Raw genomic sequence first — 13,858 nt, 5'->3', positions numbered from 1 at the left:
TGGGATGTGAGTCGGTGATACAACACTCTAGTGTTAGTGTTTAGTTGTAGTGGGATGTGATTCAGTGATATAACACTCACCTGCATAGTTTAAGCTGTCATTTGTGGAATTTACTTCATTATGTATCTTTCATTTTTTTAATTTACTTCATTATGTATCCTAATAAGCTCATGTTGTAAGTGTTTACAGTTGGTCTACGATCAATCCCTGTTGATTTTATTTCATTACCTACCCAATCAGCATTACCATTGTTTGACACCCAATAGCCGATGTATTTTTCATGCTGGGGTGTCGTTAAACATCCAATCAGTCTACGATCAATCCCCATTGAGGTATTTCTCATTCTAACCAGTGCTCCACAACTGATGTTGTCTGTTGGATGGCACTTATAAAAGATCCCTTGCTGCTAATCGATGAGTGGCCCATGGTATGGGAGCAGCGGGTTTCCTCTCATCTGTGGTCTCTATCCAAATGTCCAACACCATATAACCCTTAATAAAACATTTCTCCCTTCTTTTTTATAATTAAATTTTTGTTTTTTAATTCACTAGCAATCAGGCCAGCGAGTTTCAAAATTCACTGGCCATGATTGAAAGTTCACTTCAGCGAGATGTTTATATAGTCCGATCAAATCCCCTAGGTGGACCTATTCTCCGACTGGAGTTTTATCAGTTCCCTACAACTGGTATGTGAAAGGCTATGGCATGTGCTGTCCTGTCTATGGGGAAGTGCATGTAAAAGATCTCTTTATGCTAATGGGAAAACGTGGGTTTCCTGTAAGACTACGTGTCAAAACTCATCAAATGTTTACAGTGTGTCCACAGACTTGAAGTGAAAATAAAGGAGATAAAGACATAGGCTTTATTAAAACAACAAGTGACCTGAGATGCATTCCGACAGCAGCTAGAGTCATCATTTCAAAGTTTTTCCTGAAGACAAATGTCCACAATCTATAAGATTTTAACAAGATGTATTAAATTATAACATAACATACTATTTAACAGCTGCTTTATTTTAATGAATGGCCTCCTCCTTTACCTCTCATAGCCATTCCAACCTCACCTATATGTACTTCATTAACACCTACATGTATATGTATATGTACTTCATTAACACCTATATGATACACAGTACATTATATTATTAATCTTGAAGGCTGTTACAATGATTCAGCCCTGCCTACCCCCTTTTTTTTTTTAAACCTAAGGACTGGTGGAGACCTATCTTGTTAGACAATAGATGGAGAGCTATACACTTATAATATAGACCTGAATGGGAAAATAGACGATACACCATTATAAACCAGTGTTTTATTGCAGGAGAAGCTCAATTTGAAAATTTGTATAAAAGTCGCTCAAATACAATTACACACTCAACTGTGAGAAAATAAGCCAATAAAAATGCAGACAATCTCCTTTGACAAAAAAAAAAAGGGAGGAAATAAACGAGAACACACTGGTTTGACATCCAATAGATGATTAATAAACTAATGTGCTCTAAGTGGTGTCATTAAACAAAACATTTGGCATTCTTGCTGATAAATGTTCATTCATACACTTCATAAAATCAACAGGTTACTAGAATCTGTTTGAAATAAACCAGTGAAGAGGTTTCATGTTACAGTATATGATCTAAACTGTTAATGTATTTTGTAATATTTGACCTTGGTTGATCAAGATAATGTTGTACAAGTGACAAACCAGTTCAGCATCTACGTACTTGGTAACACCTTTTAGTCTCACCTTTTCCAATGAAGGCAGCAACTTTCATATTTAGCTAAACTGTAATGTTTTGTGGTCAGCTCCATTTCACTCAAGTCCTAGGTCAATGAAGGCAGCAACTTTCACATTTAGCTAAACATAATGTTTTGTGTTTAGCTCCAGTTCACTTAAGTCCTAGGTCAATGGAACTTCACTTTACAGTTTGAATTTTTTAAAAGTTTAACAGATACAACTGTCGGAAACACTGAAGTAGTTTAACAGATGCAACTGTCGGAAACACTGAAGTAGTTTAACAGATGCAACTGTCGGAAACACTGAAATAGTTTATGGGAAGCAAAACATTTATTTCCGTGGAATTCTTGACTTTTCATGTTTTTTGTAGCATGGGTTCCATACAACAAACGATGAAATGGCTTTGGTAAGACTTCAGTCCATCCCTGCCTTCAGAGTTAGGTACTGAAAGTGAAAACAACAACGTGTTAATATCAAGGTTACTTAAACATACATCAGCTTTACATGTGCACATAGGTGCATACAGTGCATACAGCCTATTCGTGAAAGAAACCACATGTTGCCATATTAATCTGGTTAACATTAATTTATCCATTCAACTGATTGGGATTTTCTCATTCCAACCAGGGCACCACCACAACTGGTCAAAGGCTGTGGTATGTGCTTTCCTGTCTGTGGGAAAGTGCATATAAAAGATCCCTTTCTGCATTAGGAAAAATGTAGCAGGTTTCCTCTGATGACCGTGTCAGAATGACCAAATGTTTGACATCCAATTAATTAATCTAATGTTCTCCAGTGGTGTCGTTAATCAAACAAAACAAACATTAATTTAATTGTTAATAAAATTATGTGTCTTAAATGTGTAATATATTAAGTGCTTTTCAAAAGAAAATGATAATATTACAGGGCTACAATGTAGCTGTGGGTGAGCAGAAACTTTCACCATATTAGTTGGGTCCAGAACCCCAATTCCGTGACCATTCTCGGACGTCTATGGACCTTTTATGAAAAAATTAGCCTTCCATGTCCCTCCCAAAAATCCCATCATTTTTTGCCAGAGGGCCAAATCCAAGATGGCTGCTGGCACCATCTTGAAAAATTTACTTTTTACTTAGAATTATGTATCGAGACACTTTTTCAGGTAAGTCGACCACTAGCATTCCACTTCTGATTTCAGTTTGAAGCTATGACATCATTTTGACCCTGAAATCCAAGATGGCCACCATCTATTAAAGTGAAAACAACTTTATGAACGGGAGCACCAAGGATCATGAATGAAAACATTATTTTGGCTAAATCGATGCTCTGGTGAAGTTTCAGTCCATCACAGGCTGGCTCTACTCCAACATGGCCTGCGACAACTCGGTCCACCACAGGCTGGCCCTACTCCAACATGGCCTGCGACAACTCGGTCCATCACAGGCTGGCTCTACTCCAACATGGCCTGCGACAACTCGGTCCACCACAGGCTGGCCCTACTCCAACATGGCCTGCGACAACTCGGTCCACCACAGGCTGGCCCAACTCCAACATGGCCTGCGACAACTCGGTCCACCACAGGCTGGCTCTACTCAGGCTGGCCCTACTCCAACATGGCCTGCGACAACTCAGTCCACCACAGGCTGGCCCTACTCCAACATGGCCTGCGACAACTCAGTCCACCACAGGCTGGCTCTACTCAGGCTGGCCCTACTCCAACATGGCCTGCGACAACTCGGTCCATCACAGGCTGGCTCTACTCCAACATGGCCTGCGACAACTCGGTCCACCACAGGCTGGCCCTACTCCAACATGGCCTGCGACAACTCGGTCCACCACAGGCTGGCCCAACTCCAACATGGCCTGCGACAACTCGGTCCACCACAGGCTGGCTCTACTCAGGCTGGCCCTACTCCAACATGGCCTGCGACAACTCAGTCCACCACAGGCTGGCCCTACTCCAACATGGCCTGCGACAACTCAGTCCACCACAGGCTGGCTCTACTCAGGCTGGCCCTACTCCAACATGGCCTGCGACAACTCGGTCCACCACAGGCTGGCCCTACTCCAACATGGCCTGCGACAACTCGGTCCACCACCGGCTGGCCCTACTCCAACATGGCCTGCGACAACTCGGTCCACCACGGGCTGGCTCTACTCCAACATGGCCTGCGACAATTCGGTCCATCACAGACGAGCCCTACTCCAACATGGCCTGCGACAACTCGGTCCACCACAGGCTGGCCCTACTCCAACATGGCCTGCGACAACTCGGTCCACCACCGGCTGGCCCTACTCCAACATGGCCTGCGACAACTCGGTCCATCACAGACAAGCCCTACTCCAACATGGTCTGCAACAACTCTGTCCACCACAGGCAAGCCCTACTCCAACATGGCCTGCAACAACTCGGTCCACCACAGGCTGGCCCTACTCCAACATGGCCTGCGACAACTCGGTCCACCACAGGCAAGCCCTACTCCAACATGGCCTGCGACAACTCGGTCCACCACAGGCAAGCCCTACTCCAACATGGCCTGCGACAACTCGGTCCACCACAGGCAAGCCCTACTCCAACATGGCCTGCGACAACTCGGTCCACCACAGACAAGCCCTACTCCAACATGGCCTGCGACAACTCAGTCCACCACAGGCTGGCCCTACTCCAACATGGCCTGCGACAACTCAGTCCACCACAGGCTGGCCCTACTCCAACATGGCCTGCGACAACTCAGTCCACCACAGGCTGGCTCTACTCAGGCTGGCCCTACTCCAACATGGCCTGCGACAACTCGGTCCACCACAGGCTGGCCCTACTCCAACATGGCCTGCGACAACTCGGTCCACCACCGGCTGGCCCTACTCCAACATGGCCTGCGACAACTCGGTCCACCACGGGCTGGCTCTACTCCAACATGGCCTGCGACAACTCGGTCCATCACAGACAAGCCCTACTCCAACATGGCCTGCGACAACTCGGTCCACCACAGGCTGGCTCTACTCCAACATGGCCTGCGACAACTCGGTCCATCACAGACAAGCCCTACTCCAACATGGCCTGCGACAACTCGGTCCATCACAGACAAGCCCTACTCCAACATGGCCTGCGACAACTCGGTCCCCCACCGGCTGGCCCTACTCCAACATGGCCTGCGACAACTCGGTCCATCACAGACAAGCCCTACTCCAACATGGCCTGCAACAACTCGGTCCACCACAGGCAAGCCCTACTCCAACATGGCCTGCAACAACTCGGTCCACCACAGGCTGGCCCTACTCCAACATGGCCTGCAACAACTCGGTCCACCACAGGCAAGCCCTACTCCAACATGGCCTGCAACAACTCGGTCCACCACAGGCAAGCCCTACTCCAACATGGCCTGCAACAACTCGGTCCACCACAGACAAGCCCTACTCCAACATGGCCTACAACAACTCGGTCCACCACAGACAAGCCCTACTCCAACATGGCCTGCAACAACTCGGTCCACCACAGACAAGCCCTACTCCAACATGGCCTGCAACAACTCGGTCCACCACAGGCAAGCCCTACTCCACAGGCAAGCCCTACTCCAACATGGCCTGCAACAACTCGGTCCATCACAGACAAGCCCTACTCCAACATGGCCTGCAACAACTCGGTCCACCACAGACAAGCCCTACTCCAACATGGCCTACAACAACTCGGTCCACCACAGACAAGCCCTACTCCAACATGGCCTGCAACAACTCGGTCCACCACAGACAAGCCCTACTCCAACATGGCCTGCAACAACTCGGTCCACCACAGGCAAGCCCTACTCCACAGGCAAGCCCTACTCCAACATGGCCTGCAACAACTCGGTCCATCACAGACAAGCCCTACTCCAACATGGCCTGCAACAACTCGGTCCACCACAGGCTGGCCCTACTCCAACATGGCCTGCGACAACTCGGTCCACCACAGGCAAGCCCTACTCCAACATGGACTGGGACAACTCAGTCCATCACAGACTGGCCCTACTCCAACATGGACTGGGACAACTCGGTCCACCACAGGCAAGCCCTACTCCAACATGGACTGGGACAACTCAGTCCATCACAGGCTGGCCCTACTCCAACATGGCCTGCAACAACTCAATCCACAACAGGCAAGCCCTACTCCAACATGGCCTGCGACAACTCAGTCCATCACGGGCTGGCCCTACTCCAACATGGCCTGAATGAATGAATGTTTAACGACACCCCAGCACGAAAAACACATTGGCCATTGGGTGTCAAACTATGGTAATGCAAACAAATAAAGTGATGATCAACATCAATATAAAAATTCAAGACCTAAACAAAAACAGTGTAAAGAACTGTACAAAAACACAAATATCACAGAATTTTACGGATACTGAATTTTACTTCAATTTTGTGCTGTATTGGCCATTCTCAAAGAGAATGTTACACCCCTGCACCACGGTGAGGTTACAGCACACACGGGGGCCAACTCCAACATGGCCTGCGACAACTCGGTCCATCACAGGCTGGCCCTACTCCAACATGGCCTGCGACAACTCGGTCCATCACAGGCTGGCCCTACTCCAACATGGCCTGCGCTTCACATTAAACCCAATGTCCATGTTGGGGAACCAATCGCATAGTTCGCGAATGTTAGGAAACCATTTGTTGGCTGCTCTCAGTGTGCATATAGGTCATGCTTGACGGTCAACCGAGACTTGCACTGTCAAGAGACGTCGTCCGTGGACATTAAACAATAGCAAGTAAATTTTCATGTAAATTTATTTAAATATTATATCATAACATTTGTCTGATAAAATAATATAAAAAATTGTAGACAGTGAGGTAATTAACATCTCAAAAGTTAGCTAGATTTTAAAAAGACCATAAATTTCAATTCATTATCTTTTTAATCAAAAACTTTTGACGCAAATGGAATAGTTGTAATAACGTGAAGTTGGCATTCTTAGGCTATGTATTTAACAAGCTGAAATCATTTAACATGACGCGGAAATCAACAACATGGCGCAAATTACGAAATAATTGTTGAGGTGGGGAATTGATGTGTTACTTTAAAGAAAAAGAAATTCAAACCAACATAAAGATTGCTATTTCAAAGGGGGGGGGTCAGAGTCGCTCAGCCGCCCACCTTTAATTTTCACCCAAAGAGAACACTGCCGGGTTTTAACAGAATGCTGACATAATAAACATAAAATAATAATTTAATAATGAAATTAAATCAATAATATAAATTAAATAAAAGTAATTTAAAAATATAAAATAAATAATATAATAATATTAATTTAAAAATAAAATAAAAAACATGATTTGCTGGATTGAAGGCAAACACTTGATTGTTTTCAACCCACTACAGTGGAACCTCGTTAGTCCGGACTCCATTACTCCGGAAACCTCACCTTACGGACGGTTTTATCACAAAACGAAACGACCACCCAGTAAAGTTATTCGTTAATCCGGATATTCAGTTTCCGGAACCGGACGGTCATAATTCTGAACCAAACATAAAAAGCTTCATTTGACCGGTCGCTGCTGATTGAACATAAAAGCAATCCGCCAATTAATGCTCAAGGAATCAACAGAGATAAAATGGCTGCACAGGGTCTCACATCGCAGTTTATTTAACCATTCACCTGTGTTTATTTAGCGTTAGTCGGATACAGCACAAATGTTAAGAGTTTTTTTTTTTTAAATATAATTTCCTTGATCTATAGAAATGCTAAATGAAAGATTAAATACCCTATTCTTTAGTAAATGTCAGATTCGTGAGTTAATACAATTTTGAGCAACAGTTGTCAACAGGTCCGAACATATAAACAAATGTACGCCAATTATGACACAATTCGCTGTCAGTCACTAGGGTGTATACTACCAAATCAAATCCCATAGACTACAATAGTAACATATGTGGCTAAAACTCGTACCTGCAACGTATCAACTGACATAAACGCCACGGATATAAATACTACCACCCCTTACACTTAAAGTGAAACAGAAAAAAATGGGGGTCAAGCTGCTCGTTTCTGAGATAACGGGTAGCGTCTATGACTACCCTAGTTTTTTTTACAGGTACCCCATACATGTTTCAAGCACAAGGCTACTTGAAACATTGGTACTAGATGAAATAAAATTGCACATTTTTTTTACCCAGATGAAACTATTATTTTTTACAACCAACACACTCACATTTATAACCAATCACAGGACTTGTGGTGTTCACTTCTCTATCAAAAGTTGGGTGCACCTCGAACTTTGACCCAGCCGGAAGTTATTTGGTTTAGTACTACCGAAAAAAAGAAAACGTCGAGTCAACCAAAAAAAAGAAAACGTCGAGTCAACCAAAAAAAAGAAAACGTCATGAAATTACTGCCCACGAAAAGAGAGAAATCTGCCGGTATAAATCAGAAAATCCAAAAGCAAGTCTTGATGGCATGTCAAAATATTTTGCTAATAGTTTTGGTCACGGAATAGGAAAATCAAAAATGCAAAATGGCTTAATATAGTTGAAGATGAATCGTCACTTTCTAGATCGCGACATGCCAAGAACCAGAAGTTAGATGAGGCTCTCTACCTGTAGCTAAGTGACATGCCAAGAACCAGAAGTTAGAAGAGGCTCTCTACCTGTGGCTAAGTGACATGCCAAGAACCAGAAGTTAGAAGAGGCTCTCTACCTGTGGCTAAGTGACATGCCAAGAACCAGAAGTTAGAAGAGACTCTCTACCTGTGGCTAAGTGACATGCCAAGAACCAGAAGTTAGAAGAGGCTCTCTACCTGTGGCTAAGTGAAATGCCAAGAACCAGAAGTTAGAAGAGGCTCTCTACCTGTGGCTAAGTGAAATGCCAAGAACCAGAAGTTAGCTACAGGTATAGAGCCTCTTCTAAGTGAAATGTCAAGAACCAGAAGTTAGAAGAGGCTCTCTACCTGTGGCTAAGTGAAATGCCAAGAACCAGAAGTTAGATGAGGCTCTCTACCTTTGGCTAAGTGAAATGCCAAGAACCAGAAGTTAGAAGAGGCTCTCTACCTGTAGCTAAGTGAAATGCCAAGAACCAGAAGTTAGAAGAGGCTCTCTACCTGTGGCTAAGTGAAATGCCAAGAACCAGAAGTGACATGCCAAGAACCAGAAGTTAGAAGAGGCTCTCTACCTGTGGCTAAGTGAAATGCCAAGAACCAGAAGTGAAATGCCAAGAACCAGAAGTTAGAAGAGGCTCTCTACCTGTGGCTAAGTGAAATGCCAAGAACCAGAAGTGACATGCCAAGAACCAGAAGTTAGAAGAGGCTCTCTACCTGTGGCTAAGTGAAATGCCAAGAACCAGAAGTTAGAAGAGGCTCTCTACCTGTAGCTAAGTGAAATGCCAAGAACCAGAAGTTAGAAGAGGCTCTCTACCTGTGGCTAAGTGAAATGCCAAGAACCAGAAGTTAGATGAGGCTCTCTACCTTTGGCTAAGTGAAATGCCAAGAACCAGAAGTTAGAAGAGGCTCTCTACCTGTAGCTAAGTGAAATGCCAAGAACCAGAAGTTAGAAGAGGCTCTCTACCTGTGGCTAAGTGAAATGCCAAGAACCAGAAGTGACATGCCAAGAACCAGAAGTTAGAAGAGGCTCTCTACCTGTGGCTAAGTGAAATGCCAAGAACCAGAAGTTAGAAGAGGCTCTCTACCTGTGGCTAAGTGAAATGCCAAGAACCAGAAGTGACATGCCAAGAACCAGAAGTTAGAAGAGGCTCTCTACCTGTGGCTAAGTGAAATGCCAAGAACCAGAAGTTAGAAGAGGCTCTCTACCTGTAGCTAAGTGAAATGCCAAGAACCAGAAGTTAGAAGAGGCTCTCTACCTGTGGCTAAGTGAAATGCCAAGAACCAGAAGTTAGAAGAGGCTCTCTACCTGTAGCTAAGTGAAATGCCAAGAACCAGAAGTTAGAAGAGGCTCTCTACCTGTAGCTAAGTGAAATGCCAAGAACCAGAAATTAGAAGAGGCTCTCTACCTGTGGCTAAGTGAAATGCCAAGAACCAGAAGTTAGAAGAGGCTCTCTACCTGTAGCTAAGTGAAATGCCAAGAACCAGAAGTTAGAAGAGGCTCTCTACCTGTGGCTAAGTGAAATGCCAAGAACCAGAAGTGACATGCCAAGAACCAGAAGTTAGAAGAGGCTCTCTACCTGTGGCTAAGTGAAATGCCAAGAACCAGAAGTTAGAAGAGGCTCTCTACCTGTAGCTAAGTGACATGTCCAGTCGGAATGCAACAATCAATAACCAAATGTTGATTGAAAAAGCCAAAAGTCTGGGAGAAAAGATGAACTTAATGGACTTTGCTTACTCTCGCGGGTGGCTGTCACGTTTTAAGTCTCGCTACAACGTTGCCAAACACGTGTACGAAGGAGAAGCAGCAAGTGCCGACAAGAATGCAGTGGTTAGTGGGAGAGAAGAACTGAAGAAAGTATTAAACGATTATGCACCAGAAGATGTTTTCAACATGGACGAAACCGGACTGTTTTTTAAGCTGGGCCCAAACTACACGTTAGTTTCAAAGCCTGTGAAAGGTGTTAAAAGATCGAAGGACAGGATAACAGTGGCACTTTGTGCAAATTTTACCGGTGATATAAAAATAAAGCCGTTTGTGATCGCGAAAGCTCGGAGACCACGTTGTTTTGGTAATGATTTCAACCCGGAAGTTTACGTCCGATATCGTAACAACAAGAAAGCGTGGATGATGTCGGACCTTTTTTGTGATTGGTTAAGAGCATTCGACAGGCAAATGAAATCACGTGGTTGCAAGTTATTCTTCTTGTTGACAACGCGGCCAGCCATGCTTGTGGGAATGTGGCATTGAGTAATGTTAAAGTGCATTTTTTACCACCGAATACCACAGCACACATACAGCCAATGGATGCGGGAATTATTCGAGCATTCAAGGCACACTACCGACGGTATTTAGTGAGGCTGTTTCTCAAATGTGTTGAAGATGGCGAACCGCAAGTGCTCAATCTACGACAGGCGTTAAGATTCGTAAAGCAAGCATGGGGTGAGGTGACGTGTGCGACGATCCGCAACTGTTACCGGCATGTCGATATTCTACCTAGTTCGGAGACTGGAGCGCAGGATGATGAAGATGACGACATGCCATTGTCCAAGGTACGTGAGTTGTTAAACGCATATAATGAGTCTGGTGATGATAATGACCAATCGTCTGCTTTGACGGCTGAGCAGTACGTTAACGCAGACAGTCAGGAAGAGACAGACCAGTCACTTTCCGATGATGACATTCTGGATATTGTGTGGGATTCGAAAGACGCAGATGATCCAAGTGATGATGATGATAATGAGCCAGCCCCTTCAGCAAAGGAAGCCAAGGCAAACATTGAATCGCTCGTAAGGTTTTTTGAGACGATGGGTGATGAAAAAAACTTGGAACTCATTCTCAGAATGCAAAACTTCTTTGCACCAAACTGTTCAATCAGACAACAAGCTATCACGGAGTGCTTTGTGAACCATTGAGGTAAACGATGTTTGCCGTACGGCACATGTATATAGTTCTGACAAAAAATAAAGGTTTTTCATTTTTATTTTGTTTGTGAATCAAGGGAGGTTACTCATCACGTACATTTCAGTAATCCAGAAATTCGTTAATCCGGACGTCTGGACAAACGAAGTTCCACTGTACTCCACTTATTTTGACTTGATTTGTGTTACATTGATGCTAAAATTGTAGCGCCTTAAAAAAATCCTAGGGAAAGGCCTGGTTAGGGTTAGGTGTGTATAACACGTACGTTTTTTCTGCTGTTTATCGCTTGTTGCACCCACAGCAGCTCCATGGCTATGTTCTTCCTCAACTTGAGAAGTTCGGCCTCATCTTTAGGATACGAGCTGGGTTCTGCAAAAACAAGACGAAGACTATTAAATGCATGGAAAGGAAAGGAATATTTGTTTACGGACAACTCAACACATTGTTTTTTAACTTGGTCAGGATCGAGAGAGGGAGGGAAGGGTAAGAGAGAGAAAGAGGGAGGGAGAGAGAGAGAGAGAGAGAGAGAGAGAGAGAGAGAGAGAGAGAGGAGAGGGAGGGAGGGAGGGAGGGAGGGAAGGAGGGGAGGGAAGGAAGGGTAAGAGAGAGAGACAATATGGTAAAAGCTATTAAATGCATGGAAAGGAAAGGAATATTTATTTTAAAACGACAACACATATTAAACTACGGCTATTTGGCATTTAAGATTGCTGACACTTGGTCAAGACAGAGAGGGAGGAAAGAGGAACGAAGAGAGAGAGAGAGAGAGGGAGGGAGGAAAGAAGGGTGAGAGAGAGAGAGAGGGAGGAAGGGTGAGAGAGAACAAGACAAAAAGAATCTTTATACAGCGATATTTCTGCAACTGCTGTTTAATGTTTTTAAAATTGTATAGTGATCTCTGAAACTTGTGTGCTCTAGTGGTGTAGTTAAACAAAACAAGTATCACCTGTGTCATTACTGCTTGTATATTCCCCCTTTTCGATGCTCAGTTTGGTTGGTTCATCATCCTCACTTGACTCGGCACATGACCGCATCCTGTAACAATAAACACTGCACTGTACTCCTTGTAGTTCATTAAAACACATATTATTACATACAACATTTCAGCATTATCTACAAGGTTCGGCAAATACGTACACTAACCCTCGGTCCTGGCTAGTGGAAATCATCAACTGTATTACTATAATACAAAGAACACTAGCCAAAGCTTTTGTGAGGGCTAGCAGTGGCGTAGGAAGGTGCCAAAAAGTTGGGGGGGGGGGGGGCCACACTTTTATATTTACACATTTTTACACTATTATAAAGCAAAATGCCCCCCTCCTCCCCACACCACCACCACCACCCCCACACAACCACCACCACCACACATAACCCACACCCCCAACCCAACCACCACACACCACCCCCACACACACCACCACCACCACCACCACACCACCACCACCACACACCACCATCAACCTGTGGCAATTCCAGGGAGTTAGAATTAGAAGCTGGGTTCCACTGTGAAACCCTGGTCAAGGGGTCCAGTTTTATTGTTTGTTTAATCCCAAACTCACTCACTCACTCACACTCACTCACTCACTCACTCACTCACTCACTCACTCACTCACTCACTCTCTCTCTCTCTCTCTCTCCCTCTCCCTCCCTCCCTCCCTCTCTCTCCCTCACAATGTTTTATTGTTTGTTTAATCCCAAACTCACTCTCTCTCTCTCTCCCCTCCATCTCTCTCTCACTCTCACTCTCACTCTCACTCTCACTCTCACTCTCTCTCTCTCTCTCTCTCTCTCTCTCTCTCTCTCTCTCTCTCTCTCTCTCTCTCTCTCTCTCTCTCTCTCTCTCTCTCTCTCTCTCTCTCTCTTTTTGCAAAGTTTTGGCACACTGACAGTCAGAGTCTGAAGATTGTGATCAATGAAATTCCACGCAAAACAATGCAGAACTTTATAGAAGTGATTTTCATTGGCTGGTATGCCGTATTAGTAGGTAATCAATGTACAGAGCCGTACATAATCGGCATATAATTACATTCAGCTCTATATTACAAACCACGATTATAAAATATTTTTATTGTAAAAAAGCGTGAGATTATAGGAGCGTTGATTGAGAGTGTGATCTTTGTCACAAATGCGTCAGAGTTGACACTGTCACAGGTACGTCACTATTGTAAATTATCCCATTTTATTGGCTCCACTGTTTCATGTGTCACAAATGCGTGAGAGTTGACACTGTCACAGGTACGTCACTATTGTAAATTATCCCATTTTATTGGCTCCACTGAGAGTTGACACTGTCACAGGTACGTCACTATTGTAAATTATCCCATTTTATTGGCTCCACTGAGAGCTGACACTGTCACAGGTACGTCACTATTGTAAATTATCCCATTTTATTGGCTCCACTGTTTCATGTGTCACAAATGCGTGAGAGTTGACACTGTCACAGGTACGTCACTATTGTAAATTATCCCATTTTATTGGCTCCACTGAGAGCTGACACTGTCACAGGTACGTCACTATTGTAAATTATCCCATTTTATTGGCTTCACTGTTTCACGTGACAGCAATGGCCTGCTGTTATTGTTTTCAAAGTGGCAAGCCAAAACAATATGTCCTGCTGCAAATAAGACAATGTGTGAGTGTTTGGGACAGTGTG

General features: G+C 44.3%; 1 protein-coding gene across 2 annotated transcripts; it reads right to left on the bottom strand.

The window, feature by feature from the left end:
- Positions 1 to 847: 847 nt before the first annotated feature.
- On the bottom strand, positions 848 to 12,302 carry LOC121376820 (IQ domain-containing protein C-like). Of its 2 annotated transcripts, XR_005958534.1 has the most exons (4): positions 12,152 to 12,302; positions 11,471 to 11,574; positions 1,117 to 2,177; positions 848 to 1,083 (listed from the first exon to the last, which is right to left on the bottom strand). XR_005958534.1 is itself a non-coding variant. In XM_041504592.1 (3 exons), the coding sequence occupies exons 1-3, from the start codon at positions 12,288 to 12,290 to the stop codon at positions 2,148 to 2,150; spliced, it is 273 nt and encodes a 90-aa protein (XP_041360526.1). In that variant the 5' UTR covers positions 12,291 to 12,302; the 3' UTR covers positions 848 to 2,147. The 2 variants fall into 2 exon arrangements, 1 of the variants encoding a protein (XP_041360526.1); XM_041504592.1 differs by having other exon boundaries at positions 848 to 2,177.
- Positions 12,303 to 13,858: the final 1,556 nt, after the last annotated feature.

This window comes from Gigantopelta aegis, chromosome 7 (assembly GCF_016097555.1).
Source record: "Gigantopelta aegis isolate Gae_Host chromosome 7, Gae_host_genome, whole genome shotgun sequence".
Lineage (NCBI taxonomy): Eukaryota > Metazoa > Mollusca > Gastropoda > Neomphalida > Peltospiridae > Gigantopelta > Gigantopelta aegis.
This window is presented reverse-complemented; position numbering and strand designations above follow the sequence as displayed.

Bases quoted from the DNA above. Each gene is read 5' to 3' on its own strand.
- LOC121376820 (XM_041504592.1), bottom strand. From the start codon at position 12,290: ATGTGTTTTAATGAACTACAAGGAGTACAGTGCAGTGTTTATTGTTAC. The intron at 11,575-12,151 runs GTGATACTTGTT...TTGTTTTTGCAG, and splicing joins TACAAGCAGTAATGACACAG to AACCCAGCTCGTATCCTAAA. The intron at 2,178-11,470 runs GTACGTGTTATA...TTTCACTTTCAG, and splicing joins CGATAAACAGCAGAAAAAAC to TACCTAACTCTGAAGGCAGG.